This window comes from Euprymna scolopes, chromosome 33 (genome assembly GCF_053919585.1).
Source record: "Euprymna scolopes isolate OS-2025 chromosome 33, ASM5391958v1, whole genome shotgun sequence".
In the NCBI taxonomy this organism is placed as follows: Eukaryota; Metazoa; Mollusca; class Cephalopoda; order Sepiida; family Sepiolidae; genus Euprymna; species Euprymna scolopes.
In genome coordinates this window covers 81463860-81489255 of record NC_136514.1, presented here as the reverse complement: position 1 = coordinate 81489255, position 25396 = coordinate 81463860, and the positions used below count along the sequence as shown (strand labels likewise).

At 33.1% G+C, this 25396-nt stretch overlaps 1 protein-coding gene across 2 annotated transcripts in view; it reads left to right on the top strand.

The window, feature by feature from the left end:
• The window catches only part of LOC145258327 (unconventional myosin-XV-like), a 597738-nt gene that overhangs the window by 237482 nt on the left and 334860 nt on the right, over positions 1-25396 (top strand). For both annotated transcript variants that reach the window (XM_080116477.1, XM_080116478.1), the window contains exon 20: positions 3177-3352. In XM_080116477.1, coding sequence (XP_079972603.1) covers positions 3177-3352 — 176 coding nt within the window. The remainder of the gene's footprint in view (positions 1-3176; positions 3353-25396) is intronic.

The following is a 25396-nucleotide window of genomic DNA, read 5'->3' as shown; positions in this document are numbered from 1 at the left end:
TAAACCAATAGCTATATTAGTGTTACTACTACAGGGTGGCCGAAAAGTCCCAGGACACTATACATGTATTTTTAATAAAACACATTATTTTTTAATGAAACACACAGAAAACATATATATTCAACAAAAAAAGAGAACTTTATTAGAAACAAAGCAGAAAACAACTAGAGTAATTTAGTGGTCTAGGGGATCAGTATGTTGGCCCTCGTTGTTCTTGCACAATTTCATTCGCCTCCAGGTTCTTTGTGCCATTTTTTTTTAGAGAATTCCTTGATACGCTAGCAAAAATATTAAAATCAATCATATTTAACAGCATTAAAATATTAAAAATAGTGTCCTGGGACTTTTCGGCCACCCTGTACAACTCATCCAGGTCGACTTACAATGTATCTGTCAAATTCCTTGCTCTTACAGGTGTAATTATTAAAAGTGATTTTCCCTGGTCTTCCTTCTTTCTCCAACCATGTGTGACTTCGCGTCTTAGCTATGACGTCACCAACGTGTCTCTAACGTGATGAAGATCTGCGCTCACATTCTTTTTATAATCTTTTTCTATTTTTCCTTACCACGATGTCATCTTGCACACTACTCGGTTATTTGAACACAGCTGCCATACGCGTATCCATGCTCTCTTACCGGTTCATCTATAGGTGAAATTATTAATTAGACCTGCTTATACCTGGTAGGAAGCTTAAGTACTAAACGAGTAACAAAGAGCATCCAATGAAGTCCATTAAAATGCTTGTACAACAGGGATGCAAAATTACGGTGAATGGACAGGGGTTAGTGCAGAACCTATTAGATTGAAGACTCTTTATTGAACCCTGTCTAATTGGCAGAGACTAGTAGTAGATACACGAGCCCAAAATGTATCTTTTTTTTTCACTCTTATTAACACCAAACAGGACATATTGCCAATAGTACGCAAGGGGCTACTATGTAGGCCCATGTTTACAGAGTTGGGAGGCAAGATATTTGTTTACATTACATTTAAACTTCTGCATATCAGTACAGTCAGGGAAGCTTGAAGCAGGTAGGACATTCCAAAGTCTATCAGTTCGAAAGAAAAAAAAAAAAAAAAAACTATTAAGAGCAGAAAGCTTTCCAGCATCCAGGAACCTCTGGAGTGAAGGGGTGGGATTTTGCTGCTTGTCGAGTTAGCCGGGGTTATTTACGTCAAGGAGGTATAAGTACTATAAGTTTGGTCCTCAGTAAGTTAATGAAAAATTCTTCTAGACTAACACATTTTTTTTTCCAAAGCGAAGTGTAAGATTTCGGGGGGGGGGGGGAGTCTGTTGCGTGTATATCTCATTACCTGTGTCTCTTTATCTGTATCTATGTATGTAATTGTGATACGTCTAGTGTGTGTATATATATGGCCGTTTCATAATGTCTTATATGTGTGTATAACCATAGGTTGACATACCTTTTTTTTTGCCTTTTGGCTTCGTCGATCGTAGCTGCAAAAGGAAACTGCATACACAAAATAAAAATTCGGAGGCTTCCTTTAATTAATGCTTCATTTATTTCTCTAGTTCTTGGCCGACCGACTCTTTTTTGCGTTTCTTTTTCCGATGCATGTTTATGCCAATCTCAACATGTTTGCTCTGTCCAAAATCGGAAACCAGACTGACTTGCATGTAAGAGAAAAGATATCTTCCTTTCTTTATTTCATGCTCTCCCTCTGTCTTTCTTTCTTTTTGTCCACGTTCTCTTTCACACAAACCAAATGACCTAGGCCCTGTCGGTGGGGCATTAGAATATGCCGACTGCCCCCCTCCTGCAGAGGGTAAAAGTCCCTCAATGGGGTCCTGGATATGACCTTAAACTATATCCAGTGGTGAGGCCCAAGCTTGTGGGCTTTGGGGAGTGTGGAGCCACCCTTTAATTACCATTGCTCCCAGGTCCACTCTGACCCGGAGTGGTAGTACCTGTTAGGGTCCCAACTATGGGTTGAATAGAAACCAACGTGAAAACAACAAATATATTCTATTAAAAAAATTTTTCTTCCAAATCTTTGGATTTGGCATTAAATAACCCGGAAAGGGTTGATATACCGCAAAACAAAAATAACCAACAACCAACCAAATGACCTATTTCAGGTGCTATCGTCGACCTCAACTTCAGAGTTTGACATACGTCGGCCTTAACCCTAGAACTCTTTTTGTACCAACCTTCACAGCAAAATCACAATTTTCAACATGCCAGCGTAACCCAGGATAGATTATATATAAAAAGCATTCGAGTAATTGTAATGGAAGGAAAGTAGTTTAATCACTGGCGAAAAAATAGAAAAAAAAAAGAAAAAAACATGAAAGAAACGTATTAAAATTATCGCCTTTCTTTTTTGAAATATTTATAAAAATCTTTAACATTGTTTTTCTACTAAAGTTTGAACTTTTTTTTGAAAATTTTTTTCAAGTCTTTGAACATTTTTTTTCTACTTCCTTTAATTTTTTTTTCTTTCCACAGATGGTAGAAATTCTTTAACTTGCAATTTTTTAATATTCTTTATTTGAATATTTCATGAACTAAAATATTGCAAATTTTACTTTTCTTAATTTTAATTTCTTATATATACTAGCAGACCGCCCAACGTTGCCCGATCATAAAATACGCTTGTAAATGATATAATTTCTGCAGATCCCATATCTATAATTATATTTAGAGAGAGAGAGAGAGAGAGATTATACTCCATTGATTATTATATTGTACCCAATATATAGTAGTGATTTCAAAATTTTTTTAACTAGAATCAAACTTCATTCGTTATCCTCTGACCTAACAACAAAAGGATCTCAAAACTCTAAAAATTAACCGACATTAGCATATAAATGTATTTTTGCGCATGCGTAGATAAGCACTTCCGGTAGATTTACACTTGCCAAGTTTCAATTTTTACACTTTTGACCCCTTCGCAGCTATTTTTATCGGCTAAAAGCCAAATCAAATTTATTCCACAGGCCCATATCCTCTATATATCAAGTTTCAAATCTGTAAACCAAAAATTGAGAGAGTAGTTTCATAGAGACCGTTCCTCACACAGACAGGCAGACAATGTCGCTTTTATATGTATAGATATAGAGACCGTGACAGATAGTTAGATATGTGTATGTGAGCTAGTAGCTTTGAGTTATAAAATGTTTCATGAAAAACAAATTTCTTTTACCTTCTAGGTGTTTCTCAGAGAGAATTTTGAGCGCCGACTTGACAAGGCCGCCAAAAAGGTGCAGGAAAAGGCGAGCTTGCTTATTCAAAAATATGTCCGTGCTTTCCTCAAACAGAGACAATTCCAAAAGACGCTGACATCTGTGAAGACAATCCAGAATTGTATCCGGGCTCGAAAAATTCGGTAAGTCTGAATTTCATGATCTGTTCTTTCGATTTTTATTCTTAGTTCATTGCTTGATTTTTTTAACGCTTTTACCTCGGACTAACCCCAGACCTCATTGTAATTATGGTTGTATCAAAATAAAATTGAAATCCTTAAACGATTCTTAAAAAAAAAAAAGCCGGGCGAAAGAAACGCGAATTCCGTAACAGTGAACATTTGAATATATTTCCAATTTTAACGAAAATAAAATCCTCCACTGCTTTGTAGATGTCTTGTGAAAGGCAAACGCTGAAAGAGTAAACCCCTGACAAAAAATCCGGTTTGGAGTTCTGATATGCAAATGGCGAAGGACTGCAACACCTTTCTGGCAACTTCTACAGCCATGCTGGCTCCAACCTTATTGGCATGCCTTTCTGTTGGACTTTGTCTACAACACCGAAAGGGGGACCCTGATAACTGGGCAAACCTACGTCTCCTTATCACCTGCCCAGGCCTGCATCTGGAGAACCAACTCCAGCTTCGAACTGTATAGCTACAACAGATGCTGCGGTGCACCAGACTAGATGTAGAATGTCATTGTCTTATTAGACAGAAGGTTGTCATCATTGTATTTATATACATATATATATTTATATGTACATACATCATATATATAGTCTTTGAAGTTTTTAACCTTTTAAAACTATATAAAAAAAAAAAATATTTTTTATCATTCATTAGAAAACCATCTAGTCAGCAAGTCATTTAATCACCTGCAATCACTGCATCAACTCGCTTTCGAATTTACTATAATACCAATAATTTATTTTTCAAGGGATCATCAGTTGTTTACCATGAAACACTTTTTCGGGGATTTAAAAACAAAACAGTATATTAAATCATGGCTCCCCAGCAATGTTGATCAAACACCACCTCCCATTAATCTTAGGAAGAAGACAGGTTACAAATATTTGATCTAATTTCCTATTCTTAATTGCATTATCTAACCTTTTCATGCTATAAAAATGAATTTCTTACCTGTGTGATTCATCAGTTTCCAAATTCAAAAAGGATATATTTTTTTTAATTTACCAGTCTTGTATTTATAAGATTAGGATTAATTCATTTAACTACTTATCACCCCCATTATGATTAGTATTTTGTATATTTATATTCATATCTATTTAAAATTAAATATATAAAGGTTAAAAATATTTATACATATATACATTTTTTTTATGTAATTATAAATACATTTTATACATTACTAATATAGTTTTGGATTTCCTTTATTAATATATTCTGGTTAATCTTAAACGATTCAAAAGCATCAGGATAACGAACAAATGCTTTGTTTAACTGTTTAAATATTTTCGTTTTATCCCCACCTTGTTTTATCATCCTTATTGCTAAACTAGAAACTGGTGGTATAAAATCTATTGATTTTAAAGTAAAGCGAGCTATTCTCGAAAACTCTGACATAATGGTTCCATAAAACATAAACACAGGTTGAAAGATATCCAAAAATTAAGAATAATTGAATTTCAACAAGGGTCGTTGATAGTGCTCAATCAAAGAGAGCAAATTATATTTTTATTATTCCTTATTTAAAATGTATGTAAATGGCAAAGTATATTTTCTCTCCTCTAAAATTGAAAATGGTCTTGAACCTTTTTTAATTTTTTAAATTTTCTTGCCTGATGAGATAAATTATGATAGAAACGGTCTGCACATTGTAGCAAGATATTACTGTATTTACATAAAGAATAATATATATATATATATATATATATATATATATAATCATTCGTGACAATTCTCTGCACATTGTAGCAAGATATTACTGTATTTACATAAAGAATAATATATATATATATATATATATATATATATATATATAATCATTCGTGACAATTCTCGTGATAATGCATAAGCCTGACGAATTCTCACAAGAATTAAACACAGAATATTCTGTGTAGCTTAATTGCCACATATATTTTTATAACATATATTAATATTTATATGACAATTCCAACCAGATAAAAAGCTCAATATTCAAGATAGAGCAGATTTCATTCATGTATGATTTTCCTCAAAATTTTACCATTCAATTTATGTGCTATGTAGCAAATTTATAGACTTCGTAATGAATATCATTTTGCTAAATACGTTTCCTCTGAAGATATGAGACATTCATTGAAACTCCATGGAATAAGGAAATTATTTTAGTCCTTTGTATTCCTTGTCTAAAAATAAATTGTTGTAAACTTTAATTTACAGAATTTAATTATTATACACACACATACTTATATCGATACATACGTGTCTACACACACATATATATATATATATATATATATATATATATATATATATATATGTCTTATTTATAGTATTCCGAATTTTACAGGGTTTATACAATTGAAAATTCAGTAATCGTTCATATACCAATAAGTTTTAAGTAAAAATGAGATGACTTAAACTGTAAGCTACAAAACTATCAGATTTCATAATTGATCATTCATATATTGTTTTAACAAAAACTAAGACCTCAAGGAACGGATTGATAGCAACAAACAGTGTATTTCATCATTAGTTACAATTGTTTCAAAACTATTCGGACAAATTCAAACATTATGTCGTTTGAAAGTTTTCACAAGAACAGCCTTTCGTCAGACTTATTGAATAAAAAACACTTTAACAATGAACAGTATGGAAAACATTTTCCTTATGTGGAAAAACATGGGGAAAAATTTTACCTGCATCTCATCCTTCAAAAGTTTTTTTAAAGATTTATATATTTACCTATTTTCGTATCCCTATTTAAAAAACTTCGAATCGAATTATCATACAACGTTATCACTAATTACCTATGTTCACTTAATATACTTTACTAATACTATTCATTAATTTCTTAAATTAAATTTCTTTATTTAATTTAAATTATTTTTTAATACCGACTAGTCAACTAAGTCTTCAGCTATACTGTTTCCATTCTATGTTAGTTTATATATATATATATATATATATATATATATATATATATATATATATATACTAGCGAGGGGTACCCGGCATTGCCCGGGTGTTTGGAGGTGTGTGTGGAAACTCCGGGGGTGGGGGTTAAAAAAAAGGTAATATGAGGATCGAACCCGAACCCTTGAGGCAAAGTTGTAAATTAAAGTGTGAAAAAAAAAAAAAAGTGCCCCACCGCGAGATGCTAACGGAAATACGTTTGAATTTATTTAATTACCTGGATTTGGCAGGTGCCCGTTTTAATGAGTTAATGAGGTCAATTTTGACTGCGGGATAGTATTTCATTTACTGCTGAATGCTTTTTTTTTCCCCCGAGACGTTATAGGAAAAAGACTAACCCACATGCGGCGAGCGACAAATGTTGAATATTTAGTTTCCCGAAATCGAGCAAATTAAATAGACAGGCAAGCTGTGTTGTTAACTGTGAGATATTACGATTTATATGCGATATAAAAAGTTTTAAAAAGTTGTGAAGCGAGCGACCGCTTCTCTGAAAAAAGCCTTTTGTAGACATACAGAAAAAGCGAACACACATACATACATATTCGCTTTTATATTTATAGATAGATATCAAAGAATGAGAATTCATATAGAAACGTTGTTTTAATTTGAATAAAATAAAATACGCATCAAGTGCGCTTGAAAGCCAAATCACAGCGTAATATTAGGAAAATAAAAAATATTTTGTTTGAAATTTATCACAAACAATTTCAAACAAGTAAAATATTTGTTTATTTTCCTAATATTACGTTGTGATTTGGCTTTCAAGCGCACTTGATGCGTATTATATATATATATATATATATATATATATATATGCTGTTCATCCTTAACACGAGAATCCATAAGCTTATCATTATTGTTGTTACGAAAGAATTAATAACATAACTATCGTTTGTATTGGTAGAAAAGAGAGCCCTTTTTTCTGTAAGGGAGTATTACCTCCTACCTCATCTGTTTCAATATGAAAGAATGAAATGTAGAAGCAGATTAAGAGTGTACGTAATGAAAATAATATTTATTATGACTATAAATATTATTAAATTAATTATTATAATGTGCTGCTTCAGAATTGTGTGAATGAACATTTATCACTGTCACATTTTCAGAGTTCTGTATTGGCTAACTATCATGATATTCCTAAGTTTTATGCATTCCCTAATTAGCTTAGTAGCCTCTGTCTATTGCTAAGTGCTTTATGAGCATGGTTTAATAAACGAAGAAAAAAATAATTATAAGAAGGAAACAATATTTATTATAGTGACGATTACAATTAGAATAATTACAATAATAATAAACATAATTGCAATAAGCATCATAAAAAATAATAGAGAAGTAATATGAAAAATTGGAAGACAGACATCAAATCTGTTGCCAATGCTGCCGGAAAAATGGTTGTCATTTTATGCTCCAGAAAGTATCTAACTCACGACGCAATTCTCTACCTGTATAAGAACCAGATACGTCTTAAAATAGAATACTGTTGCCACATCTGAGCCGGAAACAGCTCAAAGTTCAAAATCAATTTTGAAACTTAATAAGTGATGTCCTTTTGTATTTCTTGCAACCTCCCAAAAAAGTGACGCTGCGAGCCTGTCTCTGCTTCAGCGTTATTTTCATGGCAAGTACTCGTCTGAGCTTCAATCTATGGTCCCCCCCCACTTTGCCAAACTTTCACAAAAAACACTCATCAAGCTACATCAACTATCAACGGTTTATCCCACTCTCTATCTATGCCAAAACTAAATGCAAATTCCATGAACATAGTTTCTTTCCTAGAACTGCTCGCCTGTGGAACTGTAGTCTGCTGGCCTGCTTTCTTGCTAACTACAATGTGGTCGTCTTCAAGTCCATCGTAAACAAGTTCTTGTTGAGCCCCTCCCCAATAATTAATTTCTTCTCCATTTCCACCACTATTAATATGCTGTTGTCTCAGTGACTACTGTACACGCGTTAACCTTTATCCTCAAGTGGCTTTCGGGCCTTGATAAGTAGTGAATCAATGTAAAAAAAGCAACAAAAAAAGCAGATTAAGTATGTACACAATAAAAATTAATATTATAATAACTATAATTATTATAATAAGCAAATAATAATTATAATACTGACAATGACAATAACAAAAAATAATTACAATACAGTGGAACCCCGGGATACGGCGGCCCTAGGATACTTTTTTTTTTTTCAGGTTACGATGTGGAATACGATGTTTTTCCTGCCTCTGGTTACGGTATTTCCCCCGCCGTACGGTGTTATTTGTAATGTTATTTAATTATATACATATGTATTATAGCAGCATCGTATTTTGTTACTAATTTTTAATGCCGTATCCCGGGGTCCTACTGTTAACAAAAAATAATAAAAAATAATAAATATAATAAAAAATAACAAAATAATAAATATAATAAAAAATAACAAAATAATAAATATAATAAAAAATAACAAAATAATAAATATAATAAAAAAATAACAAAAAATAATAAATAATAGTAAAAAAATAAATACAACAAAAATAATCATAATAAATAATAATAAAATAATAAAAATAATAAATGATAATAAAAAATAACAAAAAATAATAAAAAATAATAAAAATAATAAATAATAATAAAATAACAAAAAATAATAAAAAATAATAATAATAAATAATAATAAAATAATAAAAAATAACAAAAAATAATAAAAAATAATAAAAAATAATAAATATAATAAAAAATAACAAAAAATAATAAATATAATAAAAAATAACAAAAAATAATAAATATAATAAAAAATAACAAAAAATAATAAATAATCATAACAAAAAATAATAAATATAATAAAAAATAACAAAAAATAATAAATAATCATAATAAAAAATAACAAAATAATAAAAAATAATAAATATAATAAAAAATAACAAAATAACAAAAAATAATAAATATAACAAAATAACAAAAAATAATAAATATAATAAAATAACAAAAAGTAATAAATATAATAAAAAATAACAAAAAGTAATAAATATAATAAAAATAACAAAAAATAATAATCATAATAAAAAATAACAAAATAATAAAAAATAATAAATATAATAAAAAATAACAAAAAGTAATAAATATAATAAAAAATAACAAAAAAAATAATCATAATAAAAAATAACAAAAAATAATAATCATAATAAAAAATAACAAAAAATAATAAATAATCATAATAAAAAATAACAAAAAATAATAAATAATCATAATAAAAAATAATAAAAAATAATAAATAATAATAAAAAATATAATAAAAATAATATAGAAATGAGTTTCTGAATTTTTGAGATGAGGATTGGTTATTCGTATTATTTGGATTCTTTCAACTACTGTTCTCATCTTGAATGTTATTTGCACAACGTTTCGGTCGATGTAACCTGTGACCTTCTTCTGGTGCATCTTGTCGAACTGGAAATGTTTCTGTTGAACTTGGGAATTTGGATGGTAGGGCCTATGGTGCAGTGGTTAGAGTACTTATAAAAATCTGTTGTAAAAATGACCTTATCCTAAAGGTTGAAGGTTCAATTCTCATTGTGGGCGACCGAAAAATACAATTGCGAATTACTTAAGACTTCTATCCAGTCATGGCTGACAGAATGAGAGCATGCTACTCGTGTAGCAAATAATTGGTTCAATTTGAAATTTTGTTCAAACCTGAAGAAGGTCGAAGGTTACATCGACCAAAACGCTATGAAAATGACGGTCAAAATAAGAACAGTAGTTCAAAGAATTCAAATAATACGAATAGATATGAATGTTTGTTTTGTTTGGATTGTTCAATTATTCTCATCATGAGTGTTAATGACGCAACGTTTCGGTTGCTGAAACCTACGACCTTCATTGGATGTGAAATACGTTTTTTTTTTTTTTTTTTTTTTTTTTCAACTAAAGAAAAGGGGTTAACTCTGTATTGTAAAAAATCGGACCGTGGGTGTGAGGGTGTGTTCGTAAATTATAAAAAAGATCAATCTTCAACTTTTCACACCCTCAAACCCACGGTCCGATTTCTTACTATACAGAGCTAACCTCTTTTCCTTAGTTGAAAAAAAAAATGGATTTAACACTCAATGAAGAGCGTAGGTTTCAACGACTGAAACATTACTTATACTTATTTCGGCTATCACCGATGATCGGCTGAGTCGGCTCCACCCATTGCGTTAGTCACATCTCGAATTGAAGCCGACCACGCTCGACGATCCGACTGAAACGATGTGCCAATAGCACCCAAGATAACAATAATTGTCCGAAAAATCAAAATAATACAAACATTCATACCACATCTCAAAATTTATTGAGATTGTCGGACTGACTTCCTCATCTTGGTTGTTATAGTCACAACATTTCGGCCGTTTTGCTCTCCGGCCTTCATCAGGTGTTTTTTTTTTTTTTTTTTTTTTTTTTTTTGTATCGAACTGGGGAACCGTTTGTTAGGAGTCTCAAACCCAACCCTTTATTGTTATTACGGGCGTACCGTGTTCGGACTCCAGCTAGGCTCTGGAACATAGTTGCTGATTCTCTGTTCACCTGATGAAGGCCGGAGGGCAAAACGGCCGAAACGTTGTGACTATAACAACCAAGATGAGGAAGTAAGTCCGACAATCTCAATAAATGAAAACACCTCATCTCAAAAAAATACAGACAATTACTCATCTTAAAAATTCAGAATTGGAGGAATACTGATATTTCTTTTTTTTTTTCTTTTTATGCAAGAAAAATGTCCTAAGATTTCACTTGCATGCATCATCAAACTGCGCATGTCTTGTACACGATTTCCTTGGTCGTGGTGACGTTTTGATGCTTAGTAATGATATAAGTTCGTCCGCTATCAACTCTTGCAGGCTAACACCTGTACTTTTATGGTGTATCACCAACGATGACAAAATCTCTAAACATCCTCAACAACTTCATAGTTATTTCACAACCTTTCGGTCAACTATTCCTCTGGCCTTCGTCAGGTGGTTAATATATATATATATATATATATATATTTATTTATTTCTGTAGAAATATATTTTCTTATAATATATATCAATCCTTATTTAAGAAACTCAATGTAATTACAGAGCAATATAGTGAATAAATGACAAAAAGTTATATTCCAAAATCCATGATGTTAACCAGCTTATAATTTATTCCTTTAATTCAGTTGACTTATACAATTCATGACAGGATCTGTTTCGTAGCGCAAAATCAATCACTTAATTATATAATAATTAAATTATTGATACTGTCATGAATTGTATAAGCCAATGAATTGAAGGAATAAATTTTATAATTTATTCCTTTAATTCAGTTGACTTATGATGGTCAACATCATGAATTTTGGAATATAACTTTTTGTCATTTATTCTCTCTATATATATTTATCTATATATATATATACACACATATATATATATATATATATATATATGTGTGTATATATAATATTAAAATTAAGTACGTATGAAATACGTTTATAAGCCAAATTGCAACGCAATATTATGAAAAATAAACAAATATTTGTTTAAGTTTAATATTTTGGCAATAGATGCCATCTTCAGAATTTTGTACATTTTTTCCTCCTCGCCATGATGGTAAAAACGTTAGCACAGAGTCTGCGTGTTGTTCACTTGCAGTGTTCTTTTCAAATATATGCCGGAAAAATACGCTCGGCGCACGTGCACGTCACGTGATATGAAAATCACGGAAAACACAACTCTGACTAATATATATATATATATATATATATATATATATATATATATATATATAATATATTATATATATTATGGCTATGTAAAGACCAAATTTAAACTTGTTCGAAAACATTATTTTAGATTGTGAAATTAAAAAATAAAAATGAATGCGTCAGCTGACCTGACCGGTTTCGATGCTCGATCAGCAGAGCTAAAATCGAGCTTAATTACGTTTTAAAAAAGAAAGGGGAGGGGCAATAAATCGGAGATGAAAAAGTAGGGGGAAATATATGTATAAAAAAAAAGAGGGAATTAATTATTAAATAGAAACTAGATTAAGCCCTAAGAGATTCTCTTTTTGTTTACAAAGAGAAGATCTCAGAGTCTTAATATATATAGTTTCTAGAATTTTGAGATGATAAAGAGCGTGCGACTTGCTAAGGATGAAAAAAAAGTCCGCACTAAAATTCAAAGCGCAAATACGATTATTTATAAGGTGCTCTCCTATTTAATAATCAATTAATCCCCCCCTTTTTTTATACATATATTTCCCCCTACTTTTTCATCTCCGATTCATTGCCCCCCCCCCCTTTCTTTTTTAAAACGTAATTGATTTTAGCTCTGTTGAGCGAGCTTCGAAACCGGTCAGCTGACGCATTCATTTTTAGTTTTTAATTTCACAATCTAAAATAATGTTTTCGAACAAGTTTAAATTTGGTCTTTACATAGCCGTAATAAAATTTTGTACTCCTCAAAAAATATTTAAATATATATATATATATGTATATATGTGTGTGTGCGTATGTGCGTATGTATTATTTAATAAGTGTTCATCAATTGTTTTAAAAACGTATTTTCATTCAGACAATTGTTTTTCCTCATTTTTCAAACTCATTTTATAATATAATAATTTATGATAATTAATTAAAGATGTTTTTTTTTATTGTTTTTTTTTTTTTAATTTTATTTCCCATGAAATTAACCCACCAAAACACAGAACTGTTAACACCAAAATTGTTCCCTTTTCTTGTTTATGTAAAGCACACGCATGAAAAATAACTCTAGTCACCGTCGCATGTAAGTACGTGTATCAATATGGGGTCTTTTCAACGCTGGATTTCATTACTTTTCTCTTGCTCTTTTTCCGTTCTCATTGGCTTAGAGCACACCAAGTCTCGCCCACCTATCAAGGTTCAATATTGCGAAATTTTAAAACATTGCAATGGGGGGGGGGGGGAGCAGCAATTTTTTTTCCCGAGATATTCAAACTTGTTACGCCAGACAGGTGCGCTGCCACTTTGGTAAGTATTTTCTTCTATTATGGATGCTTCTGTGTAAGATTAGGGGAATTTTTGTTTTCATTTTCCTCATCACCATTGCTATCATCTACCAAGTTTATCTAATCTGTTGTATACTTTTAAAGAGTCTCTGTACTCAACACTTCACGCTGGCTCTAGCCAGCATTTTCTCACCCTCGTATCTCCATATCCATCTTCCCTGGCATGCAACTTGCTTTTCGTCTCGACCACAGGTATTTTTCATCGTCGTCCTCTGAGGCGGAAGAAGTGCAATGTGGGTGGACATCTTTCACATGATGTGGGACATCATCAACCAACATGGTCTGAGTGTAATGTTGTGGGCATCTGTATGATATGGGGGGGGAGGTGAATCGTGTATACATTTGAGTTTTCTTGGCCTTCAGGCCAAGATCACTGTACGCTTGGGGAATTTCTTCAACGTTCTATAGACCTTTTAGAAAAACCCTGCACCCATCCCCCCTCTCCTAAATTTCTTATGGTCCTATTAGTTTCTTGTATGTTATTTTTCATTTTTTGTGTTATAAGTTAGTTTGTAAATTTCATGCAATGAACTTTATACATAAGATCGCAGCGTAGTATCTGTTCTGATGCTACACTTCACCTTTTTTGTCCTCGGTCAGCGGAGAAGAAATCCTTCACGACTGAGACAATTTTAATTGTTGTTCCTATCCAGAGTGCCCCTGTTTGGGGAGCTGGATTTTGCCCACATTAAAAACCGACCTTGTGTCTAGCTCTGCCCTCGTGGGGAGGCAAGTAAATAAGCACATTTATGAGTTTCTATTATCGTTTAGTTTTCTGATTGTGAGTGTATATATGTGTGTTCGTCTATGGCCATCTAGCGTTGTGATCGTCAAATCTAGAATTCTTTGGGTATATGTACATTTAAATGTGTGTATGTACATTTGAATGTGTGTGTATGTACATTTGAATGTGTGTGTATGTACATTTGAATGTGTGTGTATGTACATTTAAATGCAGTTTATGACGGAACTATAATACACATAAATACCTTTACAACACAAAGGACGAATTACACTTATGTGGAGTTTCAATATCTGACCAATCGGAAACATGTCTGCTCCATTTTTGGTCTTGTGTTTTTTTAATTCAATTTTCACGCCACAAAAGGCACAGTGAACCCTGTCCAGGAGTGAGAGACTAGTAGCAGATGTACCAGCCCAAATGTGACAACAGTACTCCATACATGGGTGAATGGTTGCCTTATAGAGGTACAGGATACTTTCAGGCGTAAATAGTTTTCTAGCCCAGTAGAGAGAGCCCATCTTCTTCACAGCAGCCTTGCCAATGCTCTCAATGTATCTATTCCAGTTCATGTTCCCTGTGACGTTTTCAGGGAACATGAACTGGAATAGATACATTGAGAGCATTGGCAAGGCTGCTGTGAAGAAGATGGGCTCTCTCTACCGTGCTAGAAAACTACTTACGCCTGAAAGTATCCTGTACCTCTATAAGGCAACCAGGAGATTAAAGGAACTACTTTCGGGTAATGTAATGGCAAAGTCAGACTGTAATAAATTAGTTTGTATCAAAATTCCAAGGCGTAGTTATTGAGAAAAGTACAGACAGACGAACGGACAAGGGTGAATTTACAGGTCCACCCTCCTTTTATCGGGGGGGGGGGGACCAAAATCTGAATCTTATACACAAATGAATCCTCATATTTTCAGAAAATAAAAACTTACTATTAAATATTTTCATAAAAATACATATTTTTTTTGCCTTCGATATACGTGCTGAATAACCTCTATTGTCTGTTTTTTTTTTGTTTTTGTTTTTTTTTTAATGGGGTTTCTTCATCATCAAATGGAACGCTTGACTTTATTATTTTTGCTTTTGCTTTTTCATATTCATTTTCCTTCTTTCCATATGCACGTAAGAGTTCGATATCGCAAGTTTTTGAAACATTGCGTTAGGGCAGCCATTTTTTCTTTTCTTTTTTGGGTTTTTTTTTTACCTGTAATAACCGCACTGAACATGCCAGACAGATGTGCCATCGCTTCACAAGTAATTTCTTCTATTACAGGAAATATGCAAATCTCACTTTAAAAAAAACAAAAAAACAAGGAAATTATTTCAATTCACATATTGACAACAAAAGTGTTTCCAAATCTCTAAAACACCCTTAAATTGGCTGTGAAGGCATCAATCAACATCAACAAGGGTTTAATCACTCTATGAGGGACCCTTCTCTAGACTTTAGCCATCTAACTCTGTCCCGAGCTATTTGCTGCCATGTGGGACCCATGTGCTGTATTAGGTCGTCCCTTCATCTCGTTCTTGGTATTCCCTTTGGTCTCTTATGTTCACGAGATGTCCATTCCGTTGTCCTGATGAACTATCTGCTGTCATGGTGTCTGGCTACATGCCCTGCCCATCTTTGTTTGGATGTTTTGATGGCAGTATTGATATCAACAACTCTTGTTTGTTGGCGGATCCAGATGTTTGGAGTCATTTTAAGGGAGTTATGCTCTTATATGTTCATATGAAAATAACTCCCTTAAAATCCGATTTTTATTGAATTTAAATTTATATGTATTTTAATTCTTCGGGCTACTGTTCTCGTCTTGAGTGTTATTTTCAGAACGTTTTAGTCAATGTAACCCCCTGACCTTCTTCAGGTTTATCTTGTCGAACTCTGAAATCTTTCTGTTGCATTCGGGGAATCTACACGAAATTCTGGACGGAACTTATGGAGGTAGTATGCTCTCGTTCCATCGGCCATGACTGGCTAGAAGTCCTAAGTAATTTACAATTGTATTTTGAGTGTCGCCCGCACTGAGGATTGAACCTTCAACCTCCAAAAGAGTGTCACTTACTACTGAATTTTACCAAGTACTTTATACAATTAACTCGGTCATGGCTGATCGAATGAGACCATGCTATCCTCGTGGATTAAATAAAAGATTCTGTCCCAAATTTTGTGCAGATTCCTGACTTCAACAACGTATATATTAAGAAGGTCGGAGGTTACATCGGCTGAAGATGAGAACAGTAATCCAAAGAATCCAAATATCCCTTATTCACAACTAGCCTGAGTGCCCGGCGTTGTCCGGGTGTTTGGAGGTGGGTATTGAGAAACAACAAAAAAGTGGTAGTAGGCAGGCTCAAACCCGTACCACGAAGGAGGAAAAGAACATGAAAAAAAAAACGTGACGTGTTTGCTATTGCGTCCATCGCTAAACCAGAAGTGACGTAGGTTAAAATTAAGGCTAGACAATCGAAAAAGGTGATGACTTTCGAAAATATCAGCAAAAAAGCGACCCCTTCTTGTAAAAAAGTGCCCAGTTGAGAGTGAATGTTTTGGGCCAATTTTTTAATATTTGTCGTCCAAAGGGTCGAGCTTTAAAGTGCTACCGATCTCGTGAAAATCCGTCACTTCTGTCAAAAGTTTTGCGAGACATACATACATACATACATTTAAACAGACAGGTGAGATTTTGTTAAGTTCTGAGATATTGTGTTGAACAAAGATGGCGGCGTAGTTCAGATCAGTAACCAAGATGGTGGCGAAGAATTAAATGCGGTCCGTGACGTAGTAAACGGCGAACTGATTGAATCCAAAATTCGACAATTTTTATAATAATTTTGGGACGTTTTCATTGGTTGTTTAGCACAGCCATTGGTTATAACAATGATTGGCGAATCCATTCGTCTCATACCCCCATTAGAAGTCAAAAACTTTTTACAGATTTATATTATAGATTACTGGTATTATTATTTTTATATGATACCCGGGCAACACCGAGTAGTCATATTAGTTTCTAATAAGTGTACTGTTCTAGAAACTAATCGCTTTCTAAGCCTGTTTGCTGTTTTGCATTGCAACTGTGGGGATCGATTATTCTTGGCATTAAAGTAATGACAGCTGGCGCTGTTTTGTGATGTAATTTGTAGAGACTCTCGCTCAGGTGGAAAGAGGACGGGAAGGGGGAGACAACCTCTCAATAATAAGGACACGTGTCCATTCCATATTGGTATACGAGAATCAAATCTAGAATGTTGAACTCAAATCGGACCAGGAAACATAAAAAATGCGCACCATGAAAATTACGGTCAAGGAAAAATATGTTTGAGAAAAGTAATTATAATTTTCTGTTCCCCCCCCCCCCCCGCCCCATTTTTCAAATATTTTTTTTTTAATATCTTTGTTGAAAGTACAAAGAAAAAAAAATTAAACATCTACCGGAAGTTTTAGGTTTCTGAATTTTTTAGATGAGGATTGATAATTTGGATTATTTAGGCTACTGTTCTTAACTTGAGTGTCATTCTAACAACGTTTCGACGGATATAACCTCCAACCTTCTTTAGGTGTATCTCGTTCTTTATTTACTTATGAATTACATTTAAAAAGAAAAGGAAGGAACACGATTTGATTTGTAGTGAAACTGAAGTTTATTTAATACTAGCGGTGGGGGGGTACCCGGCGATGCCCGGGTGTTTGGAGGTGTGTGTGGTGTTAAATAAAAAAGAACCCGGGGGGGGAGGATCGAACTCGAAACCCTGAGGCGAAGTTTGAAAATAAAATTGGCCAGCCAGAATGAGTTAGTGAAAGATGTTTGAATTTATTTAAGAACCAAATTGACAGGTGCACGGCCGGAAGTCGTCGAGCGTTACGACGACGACGTAGGTTTGTTTGTTATAAGCGAAGTAAAAAAAGAAAACAAGGTTAACACTAAGCGGGGGAAAAAAAACTAATGTAAGGCAAACGAACGATGAAAGCAGAAAAACGAACACGTGAAAAATGGCTTAAATAAGCCTGTTTCGATATTTAAATTTAAAAAAAAAACATCTCACACCACGATTTGAACCCAAAACGTTTAGATAATGAACCAAGGCCTTAACCAACTGATCTAACGCGACATTCAGAAAATTTGTTCGGTTTTTCAACTATTTAAAGTAAATCAGGTCACGACGTCATCTGACGCATGCGTAGAATCGGTCATTGTCACGAGAGGACCGTTTTTGTTGACCCCCCCTGTCGAAAATTGTCGATTTCGGGGTGGAAAAGTTAACGTTTTTGGCCAATTTTTCGATATTTTTCGAGCAAAGGATGGAACTTCGATGTGATACCGAGTTTGTGAATTTTCGTCGCGTCTGTCGAAAGTTTTAAGCAGACATACACACAAACATACATACATACATTTTCGCTTTTATGCATATAGATAAATAAATGAAAGATTATGCACGTGAGATTACGTATGTTTGAAGCAGAAGACAATCAAATGTTGCAAAACATGAAATATGAATTAAGGCAAAAAACAAATATTAAAATTAAACGATTTTTTAAAAAATGAAAATGAACAATAAATTTTTTAAATCAAAATGAACAACAATATTTTTTTTTAAATCAAAGCGAACAATATTTAAAAAAATCAAAACTGAAAAACGATAAATTAGTTTAACTGAAAAACGAACGATTAGTTAATAAAAATTAAATTCAAACAAATAATGTTAGTATAAACAAAGTTACTAATGCAGAAATATTTCAAACATTAAATATTAAAACAGTGAAAAAATCTGTTGTAGAATTTAATCAAAAGTTTGAATTTTTCTTTTTCTGATATTTTTTTTTTTTACTATTTACTAATATTGTCATTCTCTCTGCGACAAAAATTGTGGCAAATGTGTATTTCAGCGGCATAAATTATTTGACTGACAAAAATTTATAAAAATTTATTTTTATATAAAACACATTATTAGACCCTAAGGCCGAAATAAAACCCGAAAAAATTTAATTTTTATTATTTTTTTCAACATTTTTTATTAGATTAAATTACATTTACAACAACGGAGGCCGCCATCTTGTTTTGAAATTTTGGCCTTTTTTTAGGCCAAATTTGGCCTTTTGTACGCTCTTGCATGAACCATAGTTCTGTGCAAAAGCGTACAAAAGGCCAAATTTGGCCTAAAAAAAGCCTTAGAAAGGCCAAAAATTCAAAACAAGATGGCGGCCTCCGTTGTTGTACATTTAGTATAATAAAAATGTTGAAAAAATAATAAAAATTAAATTTTTTCGGGTTTTATTTCAGCCTTAGGGTCTAATGTGTTTTATATAAAAATAAATAATTTTTACAAATTTTTGTCTGTCAAATAATTTACGCAGCTGAAATACACATTTATTTATAATTTAACAATAAGGAGGTTTGAAAATATGTTGTAGAGACCGTGTCAAACTGGCCTAATGTTATTGTACCTGACTCACTGTCTTTAACTTTTGGTTTCAATCTCAGCTCTAGTATTTTTTTACTAACAAAAATTGAGCTGATTAGAAAAAACATAAAACTCGCATGCACATGTCTCAGTTTCTGTATGAATTAAAATATAATATTATGCATATTTTATGACCGGGCAAAGCCGGACGGCTTGTTTGTAGGTAAATAAATGAATACATACATAATAATTGAAATAAGAAAAAAGACTTGTAAAAAATAAATGACACATAGACATTTCCTCAAACCAAATGAAACCCTAAAATGTATAAATAAAGGATCCTGCCATCATCTTATAGAGTCTTCAAGAATATGGTTGCTAACATCAGTAAAAAAAATATCAGACCTTTCATCAAATTCTGAGATTTTTGAACAAACAGCACAATATTACAACAAAGCAAAAGTGGGTTCACAGAGATCTCATAGCAGCCTAATCAGAACCAACCATCTAAAAACAATCACAATAGGAAGTGAAATATCATTTGGTTCTCGCCCCCCCCCACCGTTTCTCTCACGACATTAACACAAGAAGGCTATATATTCGTCAAGCTACTTGATAAAAACATTCTCCCACCCTATAAATTACACAAATTATTTAATAGAAGTACAATTAAAATAAGCTACTTCACCACCTCACCCATAAAGACCATTATCTCAATCAGAAAGTGTGAGTTGCTCTTGCAAGTCACAAAATTCTTGCCCCCTAGAGAGTAATTGCAAGGTGAAATCCATTATATATGAAACAATGATCACAAGTCAACTCCGAAACGCGTGGCTGTTTTTTTTTTTTTTTTTTTTTTTTTTTTTTTTTTTCATAAATTTCACACAAATGTACTTTGTGTTTGGGAGTGTTCTTACATAGGTTTTGTATTGGAATGTCTCCAATAAATATCAAAAATCTATAATCGAAAACATCTGATTAAAAATGAACAGTTTAATTTTCACCAAAGTTAACACCCTAACATCACAAGTGCATTTCGGAAGTTTTATCACCACACTAGCTGAAGGGCCCAGTATATAAAATCAACAGTAGGTTCGTTGATATTTGATAAGGTGTGTTCGAAATGAATGTTTCTGTTTAAAGCATAATTGAACCATGATATTTGACTTTTGCATTTTAAACTTTAATTCAATTCATTATATGAAAATAATTTTATAAAATCAGTAAGTTTTCTACAGTGCATGTGAAATTACCTTTTATTGTACCACATTGGGTCTCAGTTGTGAGAAATTCCAGTTGCAATACCATTTTCAATGTTTTCAGCCGCCTACGCACATTTCTTGTAGGCAGCCTGTGATTGGTTAATTTGTATGGGCCAAGATAATTACTTGGCGCCTTTTTTGTAAACATCCATTTTTTTTCAGTCTACGAAAACCTCCTGGCAAGAGAGACTCACAAAAATAGGCTCCGAGAAGAATGCCTTATTGCGAATGGAGCCACAACAATTTCATGTTTATTTCGTCTAAATGTTTGGTGAAAAAGGACTTGAAATCTTTACAAGCAGAGACACCTTAATATTGTGCCGAAGATATCCCAATTAGAGGATGGCATCATTTGAACACTTCCACAAATTTTTCTCAATTCAATTAGTGTCCCAAGGGACACGATTTATGCCTAATTAAAGGCATCAAAATTCTTGCCGAGAACACCATGAATACCATGGACCTTTTCGAAGGAAAAACCACGCTGCCACTCCAACAAAAGGAGTTAACTACTGGCTCCTAATTTGGGAGGCAAAACTGACCCACCGTTTTGCAAGGACTGTACTGGACCAAGAACCTTTCTTTGATGTTATAACTGAATAGAACTTGAGTTTAAAGGTATGGTTTTGTAATTGTGGAATTATTTTTGCCTCAGCCGGGATGTATTGAGTTTGTGGGATTAATTTCTCACACAGACAAGAGCACGCAATCAATCGATTTGATTGAAAAATGGGTGATTTCACAGATTTCGATGACAATTAAAATTATTGGGAATGTATAACATTCAATCTCAGGCAACGTCGGGTCGCCATTCTAGTATTTTTATATATATATTTTGTCTACTTGCATGACTAATATTTGTTTTCTTCCCTGTGGGGATGAACCTCCTTACAATTATTAGGGTGTGGTTACCCGTGTAGTTTGACAAGATCTTCAAACACCATCGTGTGTGCACTAAAAACTAAATAAAAATATTTTTCTGCCTGTTCTCCTGACAATGTTCTGGCCTGGGGATAAATAGGTTGTTTGTGTCACTTGAAGACAACACGATAGTCATAGGTGTCTTCCTGTTTTACGAGAACCGTGATATGTGTCGCAACTCGACAACAGGTCACAAAAAATAGACGTCGAATGTTTCAGGATATCAACTTTTCGTTGTGAACGATTGAAAAAAAGTTCACAATACTGATCAATATTACAGTTCCTATCTAATATAATATCATCATCATCGTCATCATCCATATATTAACAGGATAGCATATGTGTGTTATTTATTTTGTGTGTCCCGCTTACATATGAGTGACTGTCGTTTAATTGTTATGGTCTTCCATTTCTTGTAATGAATAATTTTACCAAAAATTCTTCATCAGTTTTGGATTGGGTTTCGATTATAGCTGATGGCACTTAAATCATTTAATTTTTTATAAATAATTTTATCAAGAATTCTTAAGTTTTCGTTTCAATCATAGCTGAAGAAACTCAAGTTATGTGTGTGTGTGTGTATATATATATGTATGTGTGTGTGCGTATATGTGTGTGTGCGTATATGTGTGTGTGCGTATATATGTGCGTGTGTATATATGTGTGTATGTATATGTGTGTGTGTATGTATATGTGTGTGTGTGTGTATGTATATATGTGTGTGTATGTATATATATATATATATGTGTGTATGTATATATATATATGTGTGTGTGTATGTATATATATATATATATATGTGTGTGTGTGTGTATATATGTTTTTGTTTCGGTTTCAGTTATAGCTGAAGGAACTCTAGTTATATATATATATGTTTTGGTTTCAGTTTCGATTCAAACTGATGCACCCAAGTCATATGGATATTTATTTTTGAAATCACAACTGTCTAATATATAAAAATCGATAGAACATGAACACTATAATAATATATACAAAATCTGCAAGAATTAAAATATATTTAAGCGTACTTTACAGCCGCTCTATGCTGGGCGCCCCTGCTACTTATTATTCTGTTTAAATATAATAGAGAGTGCATTTCTTCACTTCAGGATGGGGGAGCAATTTTTTGCTTTAAATGAGGATCTATTATACGAGGGTCATTCTAAAGTAAAGCCACCTTTTTTTTTTTAAAAAAAACTCAAAATGTTGAAAAGCTACAAAGACGGGAGTAATACCATTAAAACGAGCCACATTTTGGCTCCAGAATGTACTTTTTCCTACATAGTTGATACCATTCTCAATGCACTTTTGTCAAGAATTCAACGATGCATCTCTGCTTCTGATGCACGTCCATGACAGGGGTTGCTTTCTTAAGTTTCACACTGTCAATATCTGAAACATATAGATGAAAGTCATGAATGCATAAGTTCAGTCATCATAACAATGCAATTTACAATCCCCTCTGAGCCATTCGGGTGAAATATAGGAGGCATTACTTTTGAAACGCATTTCACATGTTTCTAAAGAATCCGAAATAATACTTGTTTACTTCGTCTACAAGCAAGAAATATAAAGCATTATAGTAATTAAATGTTTTATGGGAATCGCTCGAAACAAGGCATGAAGCCACTTGATGTAAAGAGCTAACAAGAATGAAAACGGGAAATGCCTATTAACCTTTGTCTTTTCAAGACCAAGGTTGCAGATAAAAGGAAAACAATCAGCAGGAAGAGGGTTCCACAACCTTGCAGTCCTGGGAAAGAAACTACTGGAATAGGAAGCTGTATTACAATGAGGTATTTAAACAATGAATTGATGGAGACCATTAGACCAAGTCAAACGAGCTGGAACAAAGGAAGCAGGGAAGAGATCAGACAATTCAGAGGAACATGCTATCATAGTATTTGTAGAAAAGATTGAGACTAGCAACATCACGTCTGTGAGAGAGGTTGCAGTAAAAAAGAAAGTGTGGTGCCAATTAAATTACAGATATGTTTTTGCACGTTATCAAGAACCTTCGAATGGGACACATATTCACCAGCCCAAATATGACAACAGTACTCCATACATGGTCTGATAGTAGATTTGTGGAGATGGAGAATAGTCTCATGTGTGAGAAAGTGTTTCCAACGATAGAGAGAATCGATTTATTGAGAAGCAAAAAGAGCAATGGATTTAACATATGAACTGCAAGAAAGATTTGATAAGAAAGAAAGACTGAAGTTTTAGAGTCGATTTCTCATCGAGAGCAGAGCCATCCATGAGAATCTCAGGAAGAAAAAGGACACGCCTACAACTGAGTCTCAACAGGATTAAACAAGCCTTGATATAGTTCAAAACCAGCTTCGAAATCTAGTAGGTGATGCCCTTTTCTCTTCCTTACAACCTCTTTCCCACAAAAGAGACGTTATGAGCCTGTCTCTGCTCTATCATTATTTTCATTCCAAGTGCTTGATTGAACTTCAATTTATGGTCCCTCTTTGCCAAACTTTTATAAAAAAACACTCTACTAGCTACAACCACTATATACGATTTCCCCCACTCCCTATCTATGCCTAAATCTAAATACAGATTCCATGAATAAAGCTTCTTTCCCAGAACTACCCACCTGTGAAACTGTTCCACTGGCCTGCTTTCTAGTTGAATACAACATAGTAGTCTTCAAATCCAATGTAAACAAATTCTTAATGAGCTGTCCCCATAAATGATCAAATTCTACCCAATTTACACCATTAATGATTACAACACTACCACCTTACATTCATTAACCCTTATCCTCGAGTAGCCTCAGGCCTTGATAAATGGTGATTCCCAAATAGCAAGATTGTAAAACCATGCGTAATTGCCTAAAAAAGTAGAAATAAAAACACTCAACAGTTATCTCTCATAGCAAATTTTCTGGGGTTTTTTTCTTTTGTAAACTGCACATTATAAAAGTGTGGAAATAGAGGATCATTCCATGGTAAATTTGTATGCGAAATTTAATTCTAAAATAATTTGACAGATTCATTAAAGTCTCTTGATGGAGTGCTTAAAATGCCTGGTTGAAAATTACAGCACCCTGGAGTATAATTGGTCGCTGTGCAGTCAAATAACCTCACTAGGATTGCTCTCTACTAGAGAAAAGCAATGTGATATCTCCTACTGAATTCATATTTTAGGTTATTTAAAATTATCTCCATAGTAAAAATCTTCCTTTCTGGAATAATTATTTTCAAGGCCCTTCTATTAATTTACAGCAACTTTATTTACCGAATGTTTCCCTCATTGCAAAGCTGCAACATTGGTCCTAGACTTTTACATTCAACACTTTCTCCTACTTGGAGCCATTACTGTCTTTCTCCCTCTGGTTATTGATTCAGTCTGCTTTCTCCGATTCCCAACTCTTGACAAAGTGGTACGTGTATGGCAACCTCTCTCTTAGATAAAAGTCACTTTGTGTGTGTGTGCGAGTTTTTTCCTCATAAGTCCCAAAACAGCTTAACCTATCTTTTGCAAATTTCAGACAAAGCTAATTTATATGTCTGGCAGTGTTCTTAGATAAGTTTTGTACCGAAATTCATCCGATAAGAATTGAAAATCGAAAAAAATCCGATCCTAAAAATAGTCTTTATTTGTTATAGATAAAAAAGAATTTTTACAGGGGAATATTTTACGTTACACCGGCCAAGGGGGGGGG